The 23,725-nt window shown below is 36.1% G+C and overlaps 1 protein-coding gene across 2 annotated transcripts in view; it reads right to left on the bottom strand.

Moving 5' to 3' along the window:
- Positions 1-23,725, bottom strand: part of PCNX4 (pecanex 4) — a 39,369-nt gene that overhangs the window by 7,290 nt on the left and 8,354 nt on the right. The window contains exons 2-8 of one of the 2 annotated variants that reach the window (XM_047862913.1): positions 17,722-18,466; positions 12,063-12,242; positions 11,465-11,979; positions 11,129-11,229; positions 10,885-11,007; positions 5,172-5,532; positions 1,840-1,943 (exon numbers count right to left, since the gene is read on the bottom strand). In XM_047862913.1, the coding sequence (XP_047718869.1) occupies positions 1,840-1,943; positions 5,172-5,532; positions 10,885-11,007; positions 11,129-11,229; positions 11,465-11,979; positions 12,063-12,242; positions 17,722-18,419 (2,082 nt within the window). In that variant the 5' untranslated portion in view covers positions 18,420-18,466. Of the gene's footprint in view, positions 1-1,839; positions 1,944-5,171; positions 5,533-10,884; positions 11,008-11,128; positions 11,230-11,464; positions 11,980-12,062; positions 12,243-16,727; positions 18,467-23,725 lie in introns of those variants that run through there. The other variant, XM_047862914.1, reaches the window with a different exon arrangement.

Here is a 23,725-nt window from a genome sequence, read left to right as displayed (position 1 = left end):
ATGAAAATGCCTTCAATATTTTGCATGGATTTTTGCCTTCTATTTGTACAGGTTAGACTAGGTTCTCAAACTTTAGTTGAGTCAGAATCACCGTGGGTCAGTTAAAACACAGATTGCTGGGTCCTCCTCTAGAGTTTCTGATTCAGGAGGTCTGAGGTGGTGACCAAGAATGTCCATTTCTAACAAGTTCCAGTAGATGTTAATATTACTAATCTGGGGAACTGAATTTGAGAACCAATGAGCTAAAGAAAAAGTTTTTTAGTCACCAGCAATTTTATCCAGTCTGTGCTAAGACAAAAAAATTCATTCATTCATTATTCATTCAACAAATATTTACCACAGGCCTATTATGTGCCAGACAGACACTGTTCCAGGGGCTTAGGATATACCCCTTGAAACGGAGATCCCTGCCCTTGTGACACTTACATTAGAGAGTAAAGGAATACAGTCAACAATGAAAATAATAAGTAAATTACATAGTTTGTTTGAAGGTATAAGTGCTATGAAAATAAAGAAAAAGTAAAGCAAGCCAAGGAGGACTAGGAGTGCTGGATGGTAGTGGGAATATATATGGGAATATATGGGAGAGCCATAGTACACTTCACTGAGAAGGTGACATTTGAGCAAAGACTTGAAGGTGGTAAGGGAGTTGACTGTGTGAGTACAATTGAGAGGATTCAAGTAGTAGATGAGGCCAAGAGGAAATAGGGAGACTGACCATTCAAGGCCCTGGCTTTTACTCTGAATTAAAAAAAAAAAAAAAAAAAAAAGATTTACTGTAGGGTTTTGAGTAGAGAAGTGACATGATCTGACTTAGAATTTATAAAGATCACTCTAGTTGAGAACAGACAAGAGAGAGGCACAGGTAGAAGTGGGGAGACCAATTAGGAGACTATTGCAATTACCCAGAAAAGAGATAAAGACAGCTAATAGCAGGGTGATGAGTAGTGGTAGGATATAGGATATGGCTTAACGACAGAGCCAACAGGATTTCTTGTTGGACTGCATACAGGACATAGAAGTAAACAGGTGTGAAATGTCACTGGACTAAAGTTCAAATGTTTTGGGGCTGAGCAATCAGAAGGATGGAGTTGTCACCAAGGACTGCTGGGCTCTGGCGTACTCTGATGTTGAGGTCATCTGATGTCAAGAGATCAAGGAAAAGAGAAGGAACCGTCAAAGGAGGCTGACAAGGAATGACCCATGAAATAAGCAAAAAGAAGACATAGACTGTGTCAAATGCTAAAGACAGGTCAAACAAGACCAGATCATTGAGATCACTGAGAACTGATCATTGGATTTACCAATGTGATAGCCACTGGAGACATTGACAAGAGCAGTTTTGGTACAGTAATAGGTAATAGGGTCAAAAACCTAGAGTAAGTTGAAGAGAGATAGGAGAAAAGAAATTTGAGATTTGATTATAAGCAATTGTTTTAAAAAATTTTGTTTTAAAAAGAAGAGAAAAACATGCTGTAGCAGGTAGGGTAGTAAGGATCAGAAGAGGTTTTTTTATTAAGTTGAGAATGCATATATAATATAGGGAAAAAATATTACTGAGTCACACTTTTGAGATGCTCAACCAAGTAGGGATAAAAAGAATAGGTCCAGACAAAAAGGGGGCTGGCAATATTTTGTTACTATGCTCTATTAAACAATCAGTACTAGTCTACCTATCAATATGTGCTCATTGAAATATACTTTAAAAATCCTTAGGTGTTTTCACAGGTAATTAATTGATACTCTTAAATTCAGCTATTCAGTGTATGATGTGTCTATAAGAGGTAAAATTTTACACATGTACTATAAAAAAACTAGAGGTTTCAAATGTACATTGACCTTAATGTTAATACAGCAGTAAGTATAGCCACATTCTAGAATCATTATCCATATTAAACGATCCTGAAAACGGCCCAAGTAATGAGACCCAGGTAAGAGGAGACCTAAAACAAATTAGAAAAAAAAAGTAAGTAATATTCAAGCTTGCTTTATTTTGCCATGTGAATTTTCAAAATTGGTAACACTCTTGGAACTAATTCATAGCTCCTTTTATGCTGTCTTCATGTCAAGAATAGAAACAATTATTCATTGCATATTAGGAGGCATTAAATTAAGGTCTTTATAGGAACAGGGACAGAAGAGAAAATTTATAGGTGATAATACATAAAAATTCAAGGATATATTTTTCAGAGAAACAACAGATTAGAACCTATGTTATATAAAATCCTAAATACATGTTAAATATAGTAGGATAAATATTAAATGTATAAAAGCCAACTTCACATTATTTAAAGCATTTTGGACATTTTTATAAACACACATATAAAGATGTTTTGTGGTATTAAAATTTACATACAATGCTACCTGCCACACTTGTACAAAACCTTTAGAAATTAGTTTTCTCTCAACATTATGTCTCTGAGATTTGACCATGTTGACTGCAAATAGCTTAAAAGTCATTAATTGTACCTGTGGTTGAGAATTCATTGTATGAATATAGCTAAATTTGAATATTCATTTCCATGTTAATAACTATATCCATATTGTTCTAATTTTTCTCTATTATGTAATAATACTGCAGAAATTATCTTTGTGCAAGTCTGCTTACACAACGTATTGTGCAGTAAAGAGTTAACACAGGAGAACTGACTGCTACCCTTTGAAAGTCCTGCTTACAAAACTGGCTGATGGCTGGCACCTGGGAACTTGTATTTCAGAAGAATCCTCACCATTCTCCCTGATAAAAGTCTCATTGTGTCTAAACAGTTTGTGCAAACAATGCAGTTTCTACTGAATACTTGCTTTCCTTCTGTGAGTCTGGAATTTTGGTACATGTTAGGCAGAAGGTGCCTACATGACAAAGCCCCAGTAAAAGCCCAAATAACTGGTAGTCACCATACCACACATGTTGTGACAACATGTGCGTGGGGTCTTAAGCATGTTCTGTGTGACTCCATCGGGAGAGGACATCTGGAAGCTTGCACCATGTCTTACCCCATATAACTTTTCTTGATTTTGTTCTGCAGCCTTTTGCTGTAATAAACCTTAGCTGTGAATACAAATATACACTGAGCTCTGTGAGTCCTCTTAGTAAATCATCAAACCTTAGTAATCTTTGGAACCCCCAGAACACATGTGCAAGAGTTTCTCCACAATTAGAATCTAATTAGAACTATGGAATCTAAAACTGAATCCCTAGGCCACAGGATATGTGTATCTTTACTTTACTACATACTATTAGTTTACCCTTCAAGGTGGTTGTATGAATTTATATTCCCTTCCAGCAAATTCCAGAAAATTCCTGTTCCTCATACCCCAGCCAGTACTTGGTAATGTCTAACTTCTATATTTCTGCCAATCAGATGTGTGTGAAATGTTACTGCATTCTTTACCACTGCCCCCCAGCCCCACCAGGAATACTTTATGACACACTCTTGGCTGAATGTAACTGATTTGATAATAAAGTATCATTTCTACCTTACTGCTAAGTTATTTATTACTTCAAATGTGAGTCAAGCCTCAGGTATTTTTTAAAGTGGCATAGTATTATAAACATTAATTCAAACTGGATGAAAAGATTAAAAATGTAGAATACTTCCTATGAAAAAGAAAAAAATGATTATTCATTAAAAAATTTGTACTACATGGGGCTCCTGGGTGGCTCAGTTGGTTAAGCATCCGACTTCAGCTCTGGTAATGATCTCACAGTTTATGGGTTTGAGCCCTGCGTTGGGCTCTGTGCTGACAGCTCGGAGCCTGCAGCCTGTTTCAGATTCTGTGTCTCTCTCTGCTGTGTCTTCCCTGCTCGTGCCGTCTCTCTCTGTCTCTCAAAAATAAGTAACGTTAACAAATTTTTTTAATAAAAAAAATGTATACTACAAAGTTTTTCCTAAATTAGTTCACATATTTTATTTAAAAATTTTTTTAATGTTTATTTTTGAGAGAGAGACAGACCGTGAGAGGGGGAGGGGCAGAGAAAGAGGGAGACACAGAATCCCAAGCAGGTTCTAGGCTCTGAGCTGTCAGCACAGAGCCCAATGTGGGGCTCAAACTCATGAACTGTGAGATTATGACCTGAGCCAAAGTCGGACGTTTAACTGACTGAGCCACCTAGACGCCACACCTCACATATTTTAGATAACAAATAATTAGGAAATTCAATCCAAGTAAGTATTTCATTAAAATTCTAATTTGAGGAGTGCCTGGGTGGCTCAGTTGGTTAAGCGTCTGACTCTTGATTTTGGCTCAGGTAATAATCTCACGGTTTGAATTCAAGCCCAGCATCGGGCTCTGCACTGACAGTGTGGAGCCTGCCTGGGATTCTCTCTCTGCCCCTCCCCAACTCAGGTGCATGCTCTCAAAAATAAATAAATACACTAAAAAAAAATTCTGATTTGAAATTAACCTTCTGCCTAGAACCAGTTTGCCAAGATGTCACTAGATATTTCTAAAACAAGTTTCAAGGGCTAAGGTAAATAATGGTAGGAGATAACACACCTCTGGCATCAGCTTGTACTTTATCTAAAACCAACCTCAAGAAGTGCAATATAGTTGAATTTTTAGTTAGTGTACAATGAAAGCATTAACTCATAAAATTAGTTTATCCTCATCAAAAATATTTTTTCTTGCTGATATTTGCAAAGTATTTCATTTTGGGAGGCTACTGATCATTGGCCATAGCTTTTGTCATCTTGCCCTGTAACCTCATCAGACTGCTTACATTGTTATACAATCACTAATAAGGTATGAACAAACTCCCTTAAACCCTTCAATCTGATATTACATAAAGCTAGTTTTTAATCTTTATGGATCTAAGCCATTGCATTTGCTTGATGTGAACTCACTATAGATTCATGGAAGTTCTGGTAGATAAGGTTTTTTCATGTTTCAGTGGTAGGACCATAACCTGATTTTATCCAAGAAAATGTTTTAAAAAAACTGTCAAATCACCTTGATGAAATTTTCCCTTATTATTCTTATTTTGTGACTTTATTTACACCTCAAAATAAGAAGCAAGATATACACTTCTATTTCATATTTAGTCCTTCTGGCATATATCATAGTATTAGAATGTATATAATGGTTGGATCAAAAGACTTTTTCTGTATATTCATTTTTTTGTACTTTAAATACATTGGTGAAGATTTTGTGAGCACAGCCCATTTACTTACCTAAACTTCCAGCTGCCATTGCAGACTGCAGTGCAGTGGTCAAATGTGGGACCATCTGGTAGTAGTATACTGTATCTGCACACATGCAGGCTGTGGTGCCCACTGCTCCTGGCCAACTCTGAACAGGTCGGGGAAAGCCCACCAAGAACAGAGGAAGGGTGAAGAGGGGGAGTAATGGAGAGGAGAGTAGTGTAGAAAAAACTATGAAGACCAGCACAAATGGAGAGAAGACAATGTTGAGGATACATAAAGTGGTGGTGGACTTCCGACGTTTTTTCTCAGTCCACGATGCAAAAAGTACAGTCACGGCAAACTGCAGTTTAGAGATGAACTGAATCAGACGATCACGCATGATACCAACCTGCAGAGATGGAAAAATGATTTTTTTTATTCTTAAAGACTTCATGAATTTTCAAGGTCATGTAAGAAAAACTGTATGATTTTATTATTGCTGCAATATTTTTGAGGAAATAGCTCTTGTATGAGATACTTGTTATAATTTTCTCCAACCTCACAAGTAATAAATGAGTCCACATTTATTTATTTTTAATTAATTAATTACTTCTCTTTGAGAGAGAGAGAACATGTGTGAATGGGGGAGGGCAGAGAGAGAGGGAGAGAGAGAATTCCAAGCAGGTTCCGCACCATCATCACACATCCTGATGCAGGGCTAGAACCCAGGAACCACAAGATCGTGATCTGAGCCAAAATCAAGAGTCAGTCACTGAAAGGACTGAGCTACCCAGGTGCCCCATGAGTCTACATTTTTAAAAGTTTGGGCTCTCGGGGTGCCTGGGTGGCCCAGTCAGTTAAGTCTCTGACTCTTGATTTCGGCTCAGGTCATGATCTCATAGTTTGTGGGATCAAGTGAGCCCTTCATTGGGCTCTATGCTGACAGCATGGAGGCTGCTTGGGATTCTCTCTCTCCTTCTCTGTCTGCCACTCCCCTGCTCACACATGTGTGTGCTCTTTCTCACTCAAAATAAATAAATAAACTTAAAAAAAAGAGAGAGAAAAAATAAAAGTTTGGGCTCTCTATAAAAAACTAATACTAAAGAGAACCAATAGAGTGCTAGCTAGATCTTTTTTTTTTTTTTTAACGTTTATTTATTTTTGAGACAGAGAGAGACAGAGCATGAATGGGGGAGGGGCAGAGAGAGAGGGAGACACAGAATCCGAAACAGGCTCCAGGCTCTGAGCTGTCAGCACAGAGCCCGACGCAGGGCTCGAACTCACGGACCGCGAGATCATGACCTGAGCCAAAGTCAGCCGCTTAACTGACTGAGCCACCCAGGCACCCCTTGATCTTAAGGTTGACTAAGTTTTGCATTACATGCTTGTTAAGTCATGAGAACCAGAAGTGGTAAATAATTAAGCAACTATCCTTAATTTATCATTATTTTAGAGAGTATTCTATAGATTAAGAAACAGAAGTCATAACTTAAGACAAACCTTAATAGATTGAAATCATACCAAGTATGTTCATACAAACCATGCAAAGTATGTTCTTTAACTAAAACAGAATGAAGTCAACAACAGAAATAAATAAATAATTTAAAAATCTTGAAATTAAAAGACACATCGCTGGGGCACCTGGCTTGCTCAATTGGTAGAGGATGCAACTCTTTTTCTTTTTTTTTTAATTTACATCCAAATTAGTTAGCATATAGTGCAACAATGATTTCAGGAGTAGATTCCTTAGTGCCCGTAGAGCATGCAACTCTTGATCTTGGGGTTGTAAATTCAAGCCCCACATTGGGTGCAGAGATTACTTAAAAATAAAATCTTAAAAAAAATTAGAAGACATATTGCTAAATAGCCAATGGATCAAAGAAGACATCACACAAAAATGAGAAAACATTTTGAGATGAATGAAATAAAAACACAATATGCCAAAACTTGTGATACAGCTAAAACAGTATTCAGAGAGAAATTCATAGCTAGCTTTAAGTGCCTATGTTAGTAGAAGAAATATCTTAAATCAATAACCTACTCTTCTACCTTAAAAACTAGAAAACAAAGAGCAAACTAATCCTCAAGTAAGCAGAAGGAAGTTAATAATAAAGATTATTAGGGGCGCCTGGGTGGCTCAGCTGGTTAAGCATCCAACTTCAGCTCAGGTCATGATCTCACAGCTCGTGAGTTCGAGCCCCACATCAGGTTCTATGCTGACAGCTCTGAGTCTGGAGCCAGCTTTGGATTCTGTGTCTCCATTTCTCTTTCTGCCCCTCCCCTGCTCACGCTCTGTCTCTCAAAAATAAACATTAAAAAAAAATTTTAATAATAAAGATTAACAAAAATTAATAAAATAGAGACTATTTTAAAAAATCGAGAAAATCAATGAGACCAAAAGCTGGTTTTTTGAGATCAACAAAACTGACGGGCCTTTAGCTATACTGACCAAGAATAAAATAGAGAAGACTCAAATTACTAAAATCAGGAATGAAAGAGATAATTTTACCACCAATCTTACAGAAAAAAATGAGAAGGATTATAAGAGAATACTATGAACTGTATGCTGATAAATTTGATCACTTAGATGAAACTGACAAGTTCCTAGAAAAACATAAAGCAACTCAAGAAGAAATAGAAAAACTGAATAGACCTGTAACAAGAAATTGAATTTGTAACTTAAGAGCTACCCACAGAGAAAAACTGTCTCAGATAGCTTCCATATTACAAAATACCACATACTACAAAATATTTAAGATACATATCAAATATGATCAAACATTTAAGAATAACTAGTATGAAATTCCTAACTCATTCTATGAGGTCAGTGTTATTTTGATATCTAAACCAAAGACATGACAAGAAAAGACAGCTACAGATAACATATAAATATTAACCACACAAAAATACTAGCTAACAAATCCTGCAACATATAAGCAGGATTATATATCACAACAAATGGGATTTATTCCTGGAATGCAAGATTGGTTTAACAACCAGAAGTCAACTTATTATACCATGTTAACAGATTAAAGGACAAAAATCACATGACCATTTCAATAGACACAGAAAATGCATCAGACAAAATCCAATACCCTTCATGATAAAAAGATTAACCAGAAATAGAAGGGAGCTGTCAACCTGAAAAAGAGCATCTACAATAGCTGATATCATGTCTAATGGTAAAAGAATGACATCAACTTAATAGAGAATGATGGAATATGCTTTCCTCATAAGATGTCCACTCTTCTATTCAACATTATACTGGAGGTTCTGGACAGGGCAATTAGGTAAGAAAAAGAGATGAAAGATATTTAGATTAGAAAATAAGTAAAAAATACCTCTACTATGAACACCCGGTTGGCTTAGTCCGTTAAGCATCTGACATCAGCTGAGGTCATGATCTCATGGTTTGTGAGTTGGAGCCCTGTGTCAGGCTCTGCACTGTCAGTGCACAGCCTCCTGGGATTCTCTTTCTCTCCCTCTCTCTCGGCCCCTCTCCCACTCTCTGTCTCTCAAAATAAATAAATAAAAACCTTAAAAAAAATTCTACCATATCTAATTTGCAGATGACATGATCTTATATACAGAATGTCTTAAGAATCCACTAAAAATCTAACAGAACTAATAGAAGTGAGGTTTTAGGGCACAAAATCAGTATTAAAAAAAAATCAAGGGGTACCTGGGTGGCTCAGTCAATTAGGGGTCCGACTTTGGCTGAAGTCATGATCTTGTAATTTGTGGATTTGAGTCCCGCCACAGGCTCGGTGAGGACAGCTTAGAGCCTGGAGCCTGCTTTGGATCCTGTGCTCCCTCTCTCTCTCTGCCCTTCCCCAGCTCACGCTCTGTCTCCGTCTCTCACTCTCTCAAAAATAAATAAACATTAAAAAAAAAAATCAATTGTATTCTATACTCTAGTAATGAATTAAAAAAAACAAAAAATGAAGAAAACAATTCCATTTATAATATCATCAAAAAATATATACTTAGGAAAATTTTAATAAAACCTTTAAGACTTGCAACACTGAAAACTACAAAACATTTTTGAAATAAAGATCTTGAGGGGCGCCTAGGTGGCTCAGTCAGTTAAGAACCTGACTTCCACTCAGGTCATGATCTCACAGCTTGTGACTTCTGGCCCTGCTTTGGACTCTGTCCTGACAGGTCAGAGCCTGGAGCTTGCTTCAGATTCTGTGTCTCCCTCTCTCTCTGCCCCTCCCGTACTCATGCTCTCTCTCTTTATGTCTCTCAAAAATAAATAAATGTTAAAATTTTTTTTTAAAAACTATGAAAACATGCCATGTTGATGGATGGGAAGAATAAATATTTTTAAGGTGGCAATACTCCCCAAATTGATCTACAGATTTGAGGTAATCTCCATCAAAGTTTCAGATGCCTTCTTGCAAAAACTGAAAAGCTGAAACTAATATTTACATGGTAATACAAGGGAACTGGAAGAATCAAAACAATCTCTAAAAGAACAAAGTTAGAGGACTCACACTTCTCAATTTCAAAACCTCCTACAAAATATAGTAATAAAGACGGTATAGGACTGGCATAAGGATAGACATACATGAATGGAAAAGAATTGAAGAGTCCAGAAATAACACATTTGTCATTTGATTTTTGACCAGGATGCCAAGAAAAATCATTGAGGGAAGAATAGCTTTTTCAATAAATGGTGCTGGGATAATTGTATACCATATACAAAAGAATGGATTTGGAACTCCACCTCATATCATACACAAAAATAAACTCAAAGTAGATCATAGACTGAACTGTAGCAGCTAAAACTGTAAAACTCTTAGAAGAAAACACAGTAAATATTTATGATTTGGAAACAGGCAGCAGTGTTTATTAGATGTGACCCGAACAATACAAGTGACAAAAGAAAAAAGAGATAAATTGAACTTCAGCAAAATTTAAAACTTTCTTGCTTCAAAGAATATTATCAAGAAAAAGAAAGCCTACAAGATGGGAAAAAATTTTTATTTATCATATATTGTCAAGGAACTTGTATCCAGAATACATTAAAAAAATACTCTTAAGCTCAACAATAAGGGCAATCCACAGACAGCGGACAAAGAATCTGAATAGACATTTCTCCAAAAAATAACACACAAATGGCTGATAAATTTATGAAAAGATGTGTCATTAGCATTCAGAGAAATGCAAATGAAAATTTCAATGAGAAAGCATGTCACACCCATCAGAATGATTATAATGAAAGAGTCAGATAATAACAAGTGTTAGCACGTATGTAGAGAAATTAGAATCTTCACACGTTGTTGGTAGAAATGTAAAATAGTGCAACCACTTTGGAAAAATGTTTGGCAGTACCTTGAATTGTTAAACATAGACTTACTACGAACTGAAATTCCAGTCCTAGGCAGATACAGTGAAGAGAAATTAAAACATACGTCCAAAAACACATGTACAAAAATGTGTACACAAATGTTCACAGCAGCATTATTCATAATAGTCAGAAAGTGGAAACAACCTAAAAATCCATGATCTGATAAATAAATCAACCATAGATACAGAAAGTATATTAATGGTTGGCTGGCACTGGAGTGGGGTTAGGACAGGGAATGGGGGAATGACATTAATGTGCATGAGGTTTCTTTTTGGGATGTTGAAAATGGTCTAAATTAGACTATGGTGATGGCTGTAAAATTCTGTCTACTACTGAACTGTTTAAGTGGGTGATTTTATGGTATATGAAATAGATCTCAATAAAGCTATTGAAACGTATCCTTACCAGTAAGAGTCTGATACCTGTATCCAGGCTTCTGTTCCACCACACATCTGTACTGGAGATTAATAAGTGCACTGCTGATATGATGACTGTCTCCAATAAAGCATTTTCTGTATTCTGCCACACCTACAGTACAAAAATTATCCACTTTATTAGGCAGAATTGGATAATTTAAGTAAACTGTTAGAATAAACAAAATCACAAGCTTAGCAATAGGAAAATACTGTTAAGTGCTTATTAGGATTACCATTCTAAAAGCTCTTGTGAACCCAATGGAGACAGACACAGAGTGGAGCTCTTGTAAGGAACTGTCCAATGAAAGAAATGCTATCATAGCGAAAGGCGACACTAGGACAAACAAAAAAAGACATTTAATTAAGGCAAAGTAACCTCTTCTACCACATTTTATTTTAGCTGATATGTGTTCTTCTATGAGCTCATTTAAGCAATTAACTGAAAAAACTAATAAACAAACCAAAACATAAAAGAATGAACGCCTGTATGTTGTATATTACAAAAATATGGGAATATTTTTGTACACTTCCTAGCTAAAACACAAAATTAGTAGATTTTATCTTCTTACCTAGATTTAGCAAAATCCGTCTGATAACACCAATCTTCATAAGCCTTCTTTGCTTCTCTAAGAATAAAGTCACAGTTTGCACATTCTTTGGATAGAAAGGGTTTTGGAAAATTCCAAAGATACAGACACTCTGAATTTCTCTAAGTAGCCACAGTATTATAAGCAATATCATCAAAATATAGCCAACAATAGCCTGAGGACTGTTTTTGGAAATCTGTGGGAAACCAGCAAAATGATGCAGCAAACTAGTTTCTATGAGAGCCAAGACTAATATAATAATATAGAAAAGGCATTCCTTCCAAGTAAACTGTTTTTCTGACCCATTGGGTAAAGCCTTAGATTTGGTTCCAACTCTGTGTCCAGTCGCACTGTGTTTGAAGAAAAAACCCATGTCACTTAGGTTAAGACTCAGCAAGAACCCAAGTGCAGTCATGAAAAGAACCACACCAACAGTGCTGGGAATGAAATACGATGTTACTGCTGTTCCAGCAGAAATGATGAACATTATTAATAACCTGCAGAGAAAAAAAGAAAGATTTGATTGAAAAGAAAAATTATACTTTAAGTTACACAGAACCTTAATATTTAAAATAATTACCGTAAATGGGTTGACATAGATGAGCCTCCAAGGCCAAACTCTAAAATCTGCTCCATTGCCCATAAGAAAAGGGCATCAGGTGGGGGCAGAGTCCCGAGTGCCCACAGAAAGGGTAAAAATATAAACAAGATGTGTAAAATCTGATTCGTTTGTTCTAGAGCTGGTATGTTTACCGTAAACCTATAAGAAAAGGGAACATTTAAATCATACAAAATAATATAGAGAGAGGATCTTCCCAGGAAAAATAAAACACATGCCACCCACTCCCCCAAAACAAAGGAACACTTACAAAAAGATCCTAGTCCCAAACTGCAAAATATCAACATTTGTAAATTGTGACCATTGTCCTTCTCCCATAGCAGCCACTACCCCTACTCAATTGTGTACAAGATTAGCACTTAGAAAATATGTGGATTCCAATGTGGAAAGAAGTAATTAAAAGCAGTTTACTGAATAATTGAATTCAGGGATTTGTAAAACTGAACTGAGTCCAGAGCAAAAATATTTCTCCTGTAATTGTCTAACCTACATTGGCTAAAATTCTACCAATGATTGTTGAGAGTTTAAAATTTTCTAATTTAAAATTGTAAGTAACTCTAGGAAAGCCAAAGCCTTACTGATGTTCATAACGTTAGTAGCTAGCAAAGAGAGCTCTTTTCTTTTTCCTACTCTCCCAGTACTGTCTTACCCCCAGGTCCCAGAACTTGAAGTCAGTAGAATCAATATCAGAAGTTGGCAACATTAGGCTATGAACGTGTCTCTGTGGATTGGTGTGGGAACTTAACCAGCATTTATAATATTGTTTTTATTTTATAGAGAATACAAACTTGTAAAATACAATTTCATAAACTAGAGATGATTTCTATAAAGTGGAGAAATTTGTTCTTCATACAGCATTTACCAGTTAAAAATTAGATGGCTTTGAATGACTTAACAAAAACTCAAAGCACAGAAGCATAAACACTATCAAAATATAACTAATTTTTTTGAAATAAGGCTGACCATACTTTTTCCAGAAACCAATAATGTCCTAGTACTTACAGTGTTCAAAAGATAACTTATAAAAAACTAAATGTCAAAACTCACAGCATAATTGTACTTGAATACCTGAGCTGCTAGGAATCAAAGTCAAGGAGAAAGGCACCTTCTGTAATAATTATCCACTTAAGCATATGTTAACAGCCCAGAAGCAAATGTATAGCAACTATGGATATAATAATGACATAATGTGTTTGCTCCGAAGCTATCAAGACTATGTCAGCTAATGCACTGTCTCATAATGTATGTCCTTCAAATTTTATAAGCAGAGAATTAATGAATACAAGGTTAACAATATGATGCTAAATTAGAGGACAATACTTTTTGTAGTGTAGTTTTAAAATGTATTTCATTCTGGGAAGAAAATACTCAAGTGACAAAAAGGAAAATCAAACCACACATAATAAACCACAGGAAGGTCAAGGAAAACATGCAGATCTGTAGTTATGTTTCTTATTAAAGACAACATTTCTCTTCCTAATATATTTAAGTATAGTATAATTTGTGTAAAAATAATGTATACTCAAGAAATATTTTACCCAAGTTTGATTTAACCTCCATAAATCTTTTTGTTCTTAATAAGCAATGACATAGAAATTTTATTTATATACAAGAATACCATACATAAATATAAGCATTCGTATTTTGAGCAACCACACATCATGATCACTTTCCTGTATGACTCAGACCCAAATAATGATTATTGTGGTCAAGTCTTTCATATGGAAAGTATGTTTAAATTCTATTTCTGATAATGTAATAAGAATCTTCTAGGGCAAAATATCTAAGACCTCAAGAAAAAAAAAACTTTGACTCTAACAGCTATAAAAATATTTCAAATTCTGTACACTATATCCACGTCCAGCAAAAAGATGTTTGCATCATACGTTCAAACAATTCCTGAGAGTCTATGAACTATAAGCACTGTAGATTTAATACCAGTCTTTGATGAAAATGTACAGAAAAAGTAAATTATTAATACACAGTGTACTGGGTAGAATAAAGAATGGGGAAAGAGAAAATATTATACTGTGAGGCTTGTCTCTTCAACTTTTACATTCTCTGAAATAAAATTAAGAAACAATTTGATATATCTGACAACTGTTCAAATTTGAACAGTGCACACATTTCATACATTTTTATCTGCAGTATCATATCTACTGTATAAAGATCATCTTCTTTATTAGTTTGTTAACCGGAAGCTAAAAATTTCTAAGTCAAGTGAGAGGTAGTTTTTCTGCACAAATATGTCATCTTCTTCTATATGAACAGATTTGGGCCTGCTTTTGTCTTTTCCTTTTAGTTGAAAAAAACAAAAACCTGTTTGTAATGATCAAACCGTAAACATTAAAACTGTACATTAAATCCAACTACAATGTACTAAAAACATTTATGTCCTTTGATTCAGAAATGAGTAATGCAGAAATTCAAGGTAATCAAATTATAAATTAACCGAGATTTAAAAAAGAAATTAAAGAACCTGGAGCATCAATTTAAATGCAAAGGTGTATTATAGCAGGTATATAACTTCTGATTTCAGAAATAGCACAGTGAGACAGTAACTCAAGAATCTATATTGTGAAAATAATCTTATAAACCTCCATCTTTAAAAAGGGGTCAAATGTATACATACACATGTAAACTTAATTTTATTCCTAACTTTTCAAAACCAAGTATTTAACTGTAACATATTTTACAGCTAATAAATGGTAATGGTACTAACAGAGCAATTATAGATGAATTTCCCATAAACTAATTTTTCCCTTACATATTTGATTGGATGAAGAAAAAGGATATTATAGTGTCCTCTGGTCCACAAATGTAGCACAATGAGAAGAGATTAAGATTTAAGGAATAGCAATTGGATACCTAAGAATAGGTCAGTTTCAGTATACAAAATAGCTAAATATTTTTAAATGTCTTATTTCAGGCTTCCATAACAAATACCGCAGACCAGGTAGCTTAAATAACAGAAATTTATTTCTTATAGTTCTAGAGACAGGAAAATCAGTGCCATTATGGTTGGGTTATGGTGAGAACACTCTTCCTGCCTTGCAGACAGCCAACTTCTCACTGCATCCTCACATGGTGGAAGGAGAGAGATCAAGCTCTCTGGTCTCTCTTCTTATAAGGGCACCAATCCTGTAAGAATAGGACTACCCTGATGACCTGATTACCTCCCAAAGACCCCATCTCTAAATACCATCACATTGGGAGTTAGGGCATCAACATACAAATTTTGAGGGGGCAGAAACATTCAGTCCTTAACATTCTAACCCAGTCTCCCAAACTCATGTTCTTCTTACATGCAAAACACATTCATTCCATCCCAACAGGTCCAAAAGTCTTAAAAAATTCCAGCATCAATTCTACAGGCTAAAGTCCAAAGTTTCATCTAACTACCATCTAAAGCAGATATGGGTGAGACTCAAGTACACTCCATCCTGAGGCAAAATCCCTCTCCAGCTGTGAACCTGTGAAATCAGACAAGCTATGTACTTCCAAAATAAAACAGTGGGACAGCCCCAGAATGGACATTTTTTTTTTTATTTTTAAAATGTTTATTTATTTTTGAGAGAGAGAGAGAGAGAGAGAGAAATAGAGCACGAGCAGGGAAGGGGCAGAGAGAGAGGGAGACACAAAATCTGAAGCAGGCTCAAGGCTCCAAGTGGCTGTCAGCACAGAGCCCAACACGGGGCTGGAACCCACAGACCGTGAGATCATGACCTGAGCTGAAGTCAGCCCCTTAACCGACTGAGCCACCCAGGTGACCTCAGAATGAACATTCTTATTCCAGAAGGGAGAAATAGGAAAGAAGGAAGGGGTGACAGGTTCCAAAGAAGTCCAAAACCTAGCAAGGCAAATTCCATTAGACCTTAAGGCTGAGGAAGAATCTTCTTGGTTCCATATTTTGCCCTCTAGGCCCCCAGGGTTGCCATCATTACCCAAACAGCTCTAGGTGTGGGTCCCACTCCCAACGCTTTGCAGGGCAAGTACTAGACCTGAGGCTTCCAGCTTCTAGTTTGTTGAAACCAAGGAAGTAGCCCTGACAATCTCTGAATCACTTTTGGGGTCATTTTCCCCCTCTTCTTAAAGACCTGTCAAATCTAAGAAGTCTAACAGCCTTAGTTAATTTCATCTGGTCTCTGACTGCTTTAGTTCAAACTGGCCATATTTCTGGTCATATAACCCTTGAACTCTTTAGTGTTAGTCCAGTCACACTCTTGGTGCTCACTTCAGAACATGCTTTCTCATTTTTTTTGCAATATGGCTAGGCTGAAAATTTTCCAAATCTTCTAGTTCTGATTATTTTTTGCTTAGCAATTCCTTCTTCAATTCAAGCTGTTCTTTTAGCCACTTGCTTGGAAATCTCCTTAACTCTCTATCCAATTTCATCACTTTCAAGTTCTACTTTCCATAAAAATTAGAACAGTTTTGTGCCACATTATACCAACAATCACCTTTCCTCCAGTTTCCAAGAAGATGTTCTCATTTCTAAGACCTCACCAGAATTGCCTTTAAGTCCACATTTTTAGCATGAACCTCAAAACTCTTCTAGCCTCTACCCATTACCCAATTTGAAAGCCACTTCCACACTTTTAGGTATCTGTTACAGGAGCAACCCACCTCTTGGTATCAAAATCTGTCTTAGCTTGGGCTGCCATAATGAAATACCACAGACTGGGTGGCTTACACAACAGAAATTATTCTGGAGGCTGGAAGTCCAAGATCAGTGTGCCAGCATGGTCAGGTTCTGCTGAGAACTCTCTTGCTGGTTTGCAGACAGCAGCCTTCAAACTGTATCCTCACATAGTGGAGAGAGAGAGAGATCAAGCTCTCTGGTGTCTCTTCTGATAAGGCATTAATTCCATCAGACCAAGGCCCCACCCTCATTTTCCTAATCACCTCCCAAAGACCCCATCTCCAATCACCATCACACTGGGGGACAGGCTTTGATATATGAATTTGAAGACATTCAGTCCATTAAATGCCTTTACATTTCTATCTGGACATAAACCCGTGAGAGAGAAAGCTGTAATCTACAGAAACAGAGAAAGAAAAGTCAGATTTATAAAAGGTGAGCAAAGGGGTTATCCAACAATTTTGTAAACAGTTTGGTAAACAGTTTTGTTAAAAAAGTATATTTTTCTTCTATAGCAAATTGATTTTTTAAAAATCAGTATTCATCCTACATAGTTATTATAACAAAATTAGAAATGTTACTCATCTTAAATTCACTCAATCTGTACACAATATTTATGGTATAAATTTTAAATTCTTCATTATACCCTCATAGGAAAATTCCATCTCCCTTCTCACAGGTCTCAGCCAGGCTAGCTTATAGCACATAGCTCCTTATTTAAAGTGAAACAGAGAATCGAAATTTTGCTGATTTCTCTTACCAAAGAGTTTTCAACTCCTCAATAAGGTTTAATTACTACGTTAGTATGAATGTTTAACAGAGATTACTCCGAAGAGATTAATCATCAGAACAACTATCACCCAATGGTTTGGTCTTGATGACTTTCATAGATTCAGTTTTTTAATACTAAGGAGAGCTCATACTGTGTATGTATGCTTGAAAACAAAGCAAGTGACAAAGTATCTGGTAGCTTATTACCTGTGTGCAAGATCTACAGAAACAAAGAAAAAAATATAAAGAGGTCTCATAAGAGGAGTGATTTCATAAGTATCCTGGGTTTGGAAAGTCGCAGTCTCTGCAGCTGTGTTTACAATTAATGAATATTCTCCTATACATAATGTCATCCATCCGAAGACAAATTGCAGAACAGCGCCTCCTGTACTGCCATACAGCAGGGACATTCTATTTGGAAGCAGATACCATGTTCCAAGACCACACACTAACCCAGCAAGAAAAGAGTGAAAAACTGTATTGGCTATATATTTCTTGCCAGGAATGAGAAATTTGATAGTCTCAGCACCAGCACAACTTGTAAATTCATGTTCATCTTCCTCTGCTAAGATATCTGTGGTTAGCATTCTTTCTATGGTCACCGATTTGTTCCTGGCATATAAACTTGTGAACTGGATGATAAATGCAGTGAAAAGCATCAGTCCACCTGAAAGTACTGCTGTGTAATAGTCTTCCAAAATCCCTAATTGATACAAAAGTGTCCCTAATCCACCCCAAACCCATGGCATCAGGAAAAGGATAATTTGATTAACATATATATAAGGAGGGGCACAATAGCCTAGTTTGAATCGAGGGCCTCCAAGAACGGTCTGTGGAAAGCGCTTCAGAAAGAAGTCCTGTTTGTAATCATTCAGAAGAGGCACATCTGGACTCATCCTTCTCATTCAGGATTATTCTGAAAGTTACGTCCTCTTCTGTAACACAGCAGTCTCTAAGAAAAAGAAAAAAGTCACTACTTGAAAATGTCATACTTAAAAGATGGGGGGGAACTCCACATTTCTATTTTATCTCCTTAATTCCTTCAAGGGCAGGATTTATAATTTCACCCGCTAGCTCCTCCCCATTGCCTGACATACATGCAGCACTAAACAAACAGTTGAAAAGTTGTTTTTTATTTGGGAAAAAAAGGATATTCATTATAATTTATCTAGAACTTATTATTTGGGATTAGATCTTAAATTAATGGAAATCAGATCTAATTAAATTAGATCTTAAAATTGACATTTTTAGATTTTGAAGGCAAAGAAACGTTCAAAAAGCCAGTGCTTTCAACTCAAATCTGCCAGTGGTTTAATCATTTTCCTAAGAGTTTTCAATGTTTGGTTTTAAACTTTTCCTCTATTATACGGGTCAGCAAAATTTTTCTCTAAGGGCAGAAGAGTAAATATTTTGGGCTTAGTGGACCATATAATTTCTGTTACTATGACTCAATTCTGCTACATGACTCAGTTCTGCTGTTGTAGCAGAAAGCAGCCATAGACAATACATACATAAATGGATATGAGTGGTTGTGCTCTGATAAAGTGTTATGGTATTTTTACCCATACCTGTGGGCCAGATTCAGTCTGTGAGCCATAGTTGGCCAAACTCTGCTCTATAAAATGAACATATTCTCGTTGATTCCTTTGAATTGAAATGAAAATAGAAATGGAATATGGAAACAAATACTGTTCGTCATATCATCTAGCAATTATAATAAATTTAGGATTTTCTGATAATTTAAAGAGTCAAATCCTGCTAAAATAGTAGCACTTGGGGGTGCCTGGGTGGCTCAGTTAAGCACTGGACTTCAGCTCGGGTCATGATCTCACAGTTCTGGGGTTCAAGCCCCACACTGGGCTCTGTGCTGACAGCTCAGAGCCTGCAGCCTGCTTGAGATTCTGTGTCTCCCTCTCTCTCTGCCCCTCCCCTGCTCGCATGCTCTCTCCCCGTCTTAAAAATAAACATTAAAAAATTTTTTTTAAATAAATAAAAATAAAATAGTTACATTTCAATAAAATCCATTGACAGCTCAATATGCAGTAGAAAGAACAATAAACTGGAAATTAAAAGACTCTAGGTGTCAGAGTAAATGCTTATTATTAGCTATGTTACCATAAGCAAACCACTTTCTGATTCAATTTTTAGCTTCTCTTTCTGTTATCAGTTTCCAAAATCTACCAAAACTAGGAAAACATGAAACAATAATAGGATCTATATGTGTTTTAATCTAGATTATTTCCATTTAAGGGCCAGAAAAATCGAAGTATCAAATAACGTGGATTCTCCACCTTCAACTTTTCCTTTTCCTGGGATATACTCAGTAGCTTATTCTGAAAAACAGTTGCCTGACACAAGATAGCTAGCAAAGTACTACCTCAGAGATCATATGTTGGGTTGGAAAAGAAAAATTATGTTTAAAGCTGTCTTCATAAAGAAAGAGACATAGACCAATGAAATAGAATAGAGAGCCCAGAAATAAATCCTCACATATATGGCCAAATACGTGACAAAGGTAATAGGGAAAGGATGGTCTTTGCAATAAATGGTGTGAGGAAAACTGAGTATTGACATGCAAAAGAATGAAATTAGGCCTTTAACACTATATAGAAAAATTAACTCAAAATGGACATTAAGTATAAAACCTAAAACAATAGAATGCTGAGAAGAAAACATAGGATAAAAGCTTCCAATACTGGCTTTGGCAATGACTTCTTGGATATGACACCAAAGGTACAGGTTACAAAAGGAAACCAGACAAATTAGATTTCATGAAAATTTAAATACTGTGTACACCAAAGACACTATCAACATAGAAAAGAGGCAACCAACAGAATGGGAGAAAATATTTACATATCATATATCTGTCTGATTAGGGATTACAATCCATAATATATAGAGAACTCCTAAAACTCAACAACAAAATAAACCAACTCAAAAATTGGCAAAGGGCTTGAATAGACATTTCTCCAAAGAAGATATACAAATAGCAATAAACACACGAAAAGATACTCAACACCACAATCATTAGAGAAACGCAAAGCAAAACTATAACAAGGTACCACCTCACACCCATTAGGATGGCTACTATAAGAAAAACAGAAAACAGCAAGTGTTGGTGAGGATGTGGAAAACTGGAACCCTTGTGCACTTGGTGGGAATATCAAATGAGACGACTGTTGGGGAAAACAGTACGGTGGTTCCTCAAAAAATTAAAAATTGGATTACCATTTGATCCAGGAATTCGACTTCTGGATATATACGCCAAAGAATTGAAAGCAGGTTCTCAAAGAGATTTTTGTAACTCATGTTCACAGCAGCATTATTCACAATAACTAAAACACAGAAGTAAACCCAAGTGTCCATCAAAGGAGGAAAAGATGAACAAAATATTACTCAACCTTAAAAAGGAAAAAAATCCTGCAGTATGCTACAACATGGATGAACATTAAGGACAGTATGCTAAGTAAAAAAAGCTAGTCACAATAAGACAAATACTGCAGAATGTCACTAAGGCAAGGTACTTAGAGTTGTCAAAATGATAGAAAGTAGAATGGTGGTTGCCATGGGCTGAGGGAAGAGAATGGCAGTCACTGTTGAATGGGTATAAAGTTTTACAAGATAAAAAGAGTCAGAGATGAATGATGGTGATGACTGCACAACAATGTGAATGCATTTAATACCACTGAACCGTACACTTAAAAATGGTTAAGACAGTATATGTTGTCTGTATTTTACCACATACACACAAATTTAAAGCCGTCTTAAAACAGCCTTTCTTCTTTTTCTCCTTCTTTCTTCTTCTTTCTTCAGTTTAAAACAGTCTTTCTGAAAGTCAGTCCTACCCAACCAATACCAGCCCTAGAGACAGTTTTCAGGCATCATGAAAGATTTGGAGGTCGCCATTAAGAATGACTACTTTAGAACATCTCTTGTTATGCTGTTAGGAAGTTCTTTACTGTAAACACCATATTTAGTCTTCTAGTCATTGGACTTAGTTCTGCACAGAACAAGTCATAGCTTTTACTTACATGACAGCTGTGCAAATACTCACAAAATAACATAACCGTAGGGCCAAATGGAACCTTAGTCATTGATAGTTCAATCTTAAGGAATGAAAAGACTGCTTCCCTCCCCTCTGAATAAACTTATCTCCTGTCTTGATGTCAGGCTCAGTGTACTTTATTCTGGTATGTTGTTCTGTACAAGCCTAAGGTAAAGTAAGGGCATATTCTTGTGAGGTGTAAATATTCTGATTTCAATTATCCACAGAAGATGCCATCAGAAAGGAAAATGAACTTGGATGTCTGGCCTGGGATTTTTCAAGAGACTGGAAGTGCCTAAAATTTTCCCAGGGAGTTAGGTAAAAGCTGGTCCCTCCTGCTCCACCGAGGCAAATCAGAAACAAGGTGAAATGGCTCGCTGGGCCAGAAAGCCAGAAACTGAAGACACCTTACAATCAGATTATCTGGCTTCATGTTACTATCCATATTCATTTACCTTTTAGTACTTCTGAATCTTTGGTAGAGTTTAGTTTAAATGTTCTTACCCATTCGATGGAATATTCTGTGATTATATTCTGAACAGTGAAATACTCTGAAGATCTGTTGTTGATATGGAAACAGAAAGATGCCATGACATGTTGAAAAGTAAAATAAACACATTGATGATCCCATTTGCATTTTTTAAAAAAAGAGTATATATACCTGTGTGTATACATGATTTATATAGTTTGTATAGGTGTAAAAAGTTCCAGACAGCATACATACTACGATGTGATTGTGTGTCTGTGTATTTTACATAGAACATTTTGATACCTCTTCAAATTATCAAATAACCTCTAGAACTCTCGGCCCCTTGCCCTGCAAACACGTCCCACCCTTTTCTCTCTGGTGTCTCTGCTCATGTTCTCTCCATCCTAGGATGCCCTTTCTTCCCTTCCCTAATTAGTAATTTTGGTCAACTTTAGACATTCAGTCTAATCCTTTCTGCAAATTCCCCAGAACACCTAGGTCAAACTGTGCCTCTCTTTTCTCTGTATAACAAATATTGCTTGTCCATACTTCTCATCTTGTAACATGTATCAACATAGGGCACTTCTTGTATTATTCACCTCTTTACCTGTTATTTTTTCATTTGTATTTATTTTCTCTACTAACTAGTTATTTGTGGGCTGGGGCCAAATCTTGAGACACTTCCGATTCTCCGTAATATTTAGTAAAATATCTTGGCATGGAGAGGCATGTAATACATTAATGGTATGAATAAGATGATTAAAATTAAAAGACAACACTAAATACTGCTGTTTAAAAGGGAAGTTGGGAGTGTTTACTGTTCGTTTTTTTTCAAAACCTTCTTCCTGAATATCCTGCCCCACTAACAGTAAACTTGCAAACTCTTTATTCTCAGTTTTTAAATGTTTAGAAAATAATTTATTGATAATATGGAATAAATAATGGCACTTATTGATAGTATTATTGGGTCAGAGAAGATTTTGCCTAGAGCAGTATATTCCAAAGCAGTATGCTCCTATAGGAACAGGATGAGCCTGAGGGAAGAGCCTGAGTTTCTGGGACAGAGAAGGAAATGGCTGTGACAGAAATCCAATTGTAATTTGCTCCCTATCTTATGCAACATTTTAACTTTCTTCTTTGTCAGGAAGAAGGAGCTAGTTCATACTAGGAGTGAAAAGCAGAGATGAAACAGCAGGTAACAGAGTCAAAATAAGGCAAGATCAACCACAAAAGAAGTGAGAGCACATTATGAAGTATTAAGAGAATGTTCACACTTGAGTCTCCTCAAGACAGATTTGAATTATTTTCATGTGATATTAAAAGAAAGGCTGAAGGATACAGAATTATTTGCCCTACACAATGTTTCTTAAAAGGGAGTCCATGGTCAAAGAAGCTTGATAAATAACACACTAGGACATCATCTTGAAGAGTCACAGTGGATATCAGCAAACTAAAGACTTAGAGACATCTTTGAAGTTAAAACAAAACAAAACAAAACAAAACACGACTGCAAACCTGCTTAAAATGTATCATTTGAATTTTCCAAACTCACTGGAACAGGAAACCTAACTTTCCCACCATATCTAGCAACAGATCATGTGTGTAGTGTTCTCTGTAAATTGCTTGAGAAATACTGGCCTCAGCTTCAATTATGATCTTAAAGATTTAGCTAAGCCAAGGAGAATTAAAAAATATAT

The sequence above is a fragment of the Prionailurus viverrinus genome, chromosome B3 (assembly GCF_022837055.1).
Source record: "Prionailurus viverrinus isolate Anna chromosome B3, UM_Priviv_1.0, whole genome shotgun sequence".
In the NCBI taxonomy this organism is placed as follows: domain Eukaryota; kingdom Metazoa; phylum Chordata; class Mammalia; order Carnivora; family Felidae; genus Prionailurus; species Prionailurus viverrinus.
Note: the sequence above shows the minus strand (reverse complement) of the source record. Positions and strands in the feature narration are given on the sequence as shown.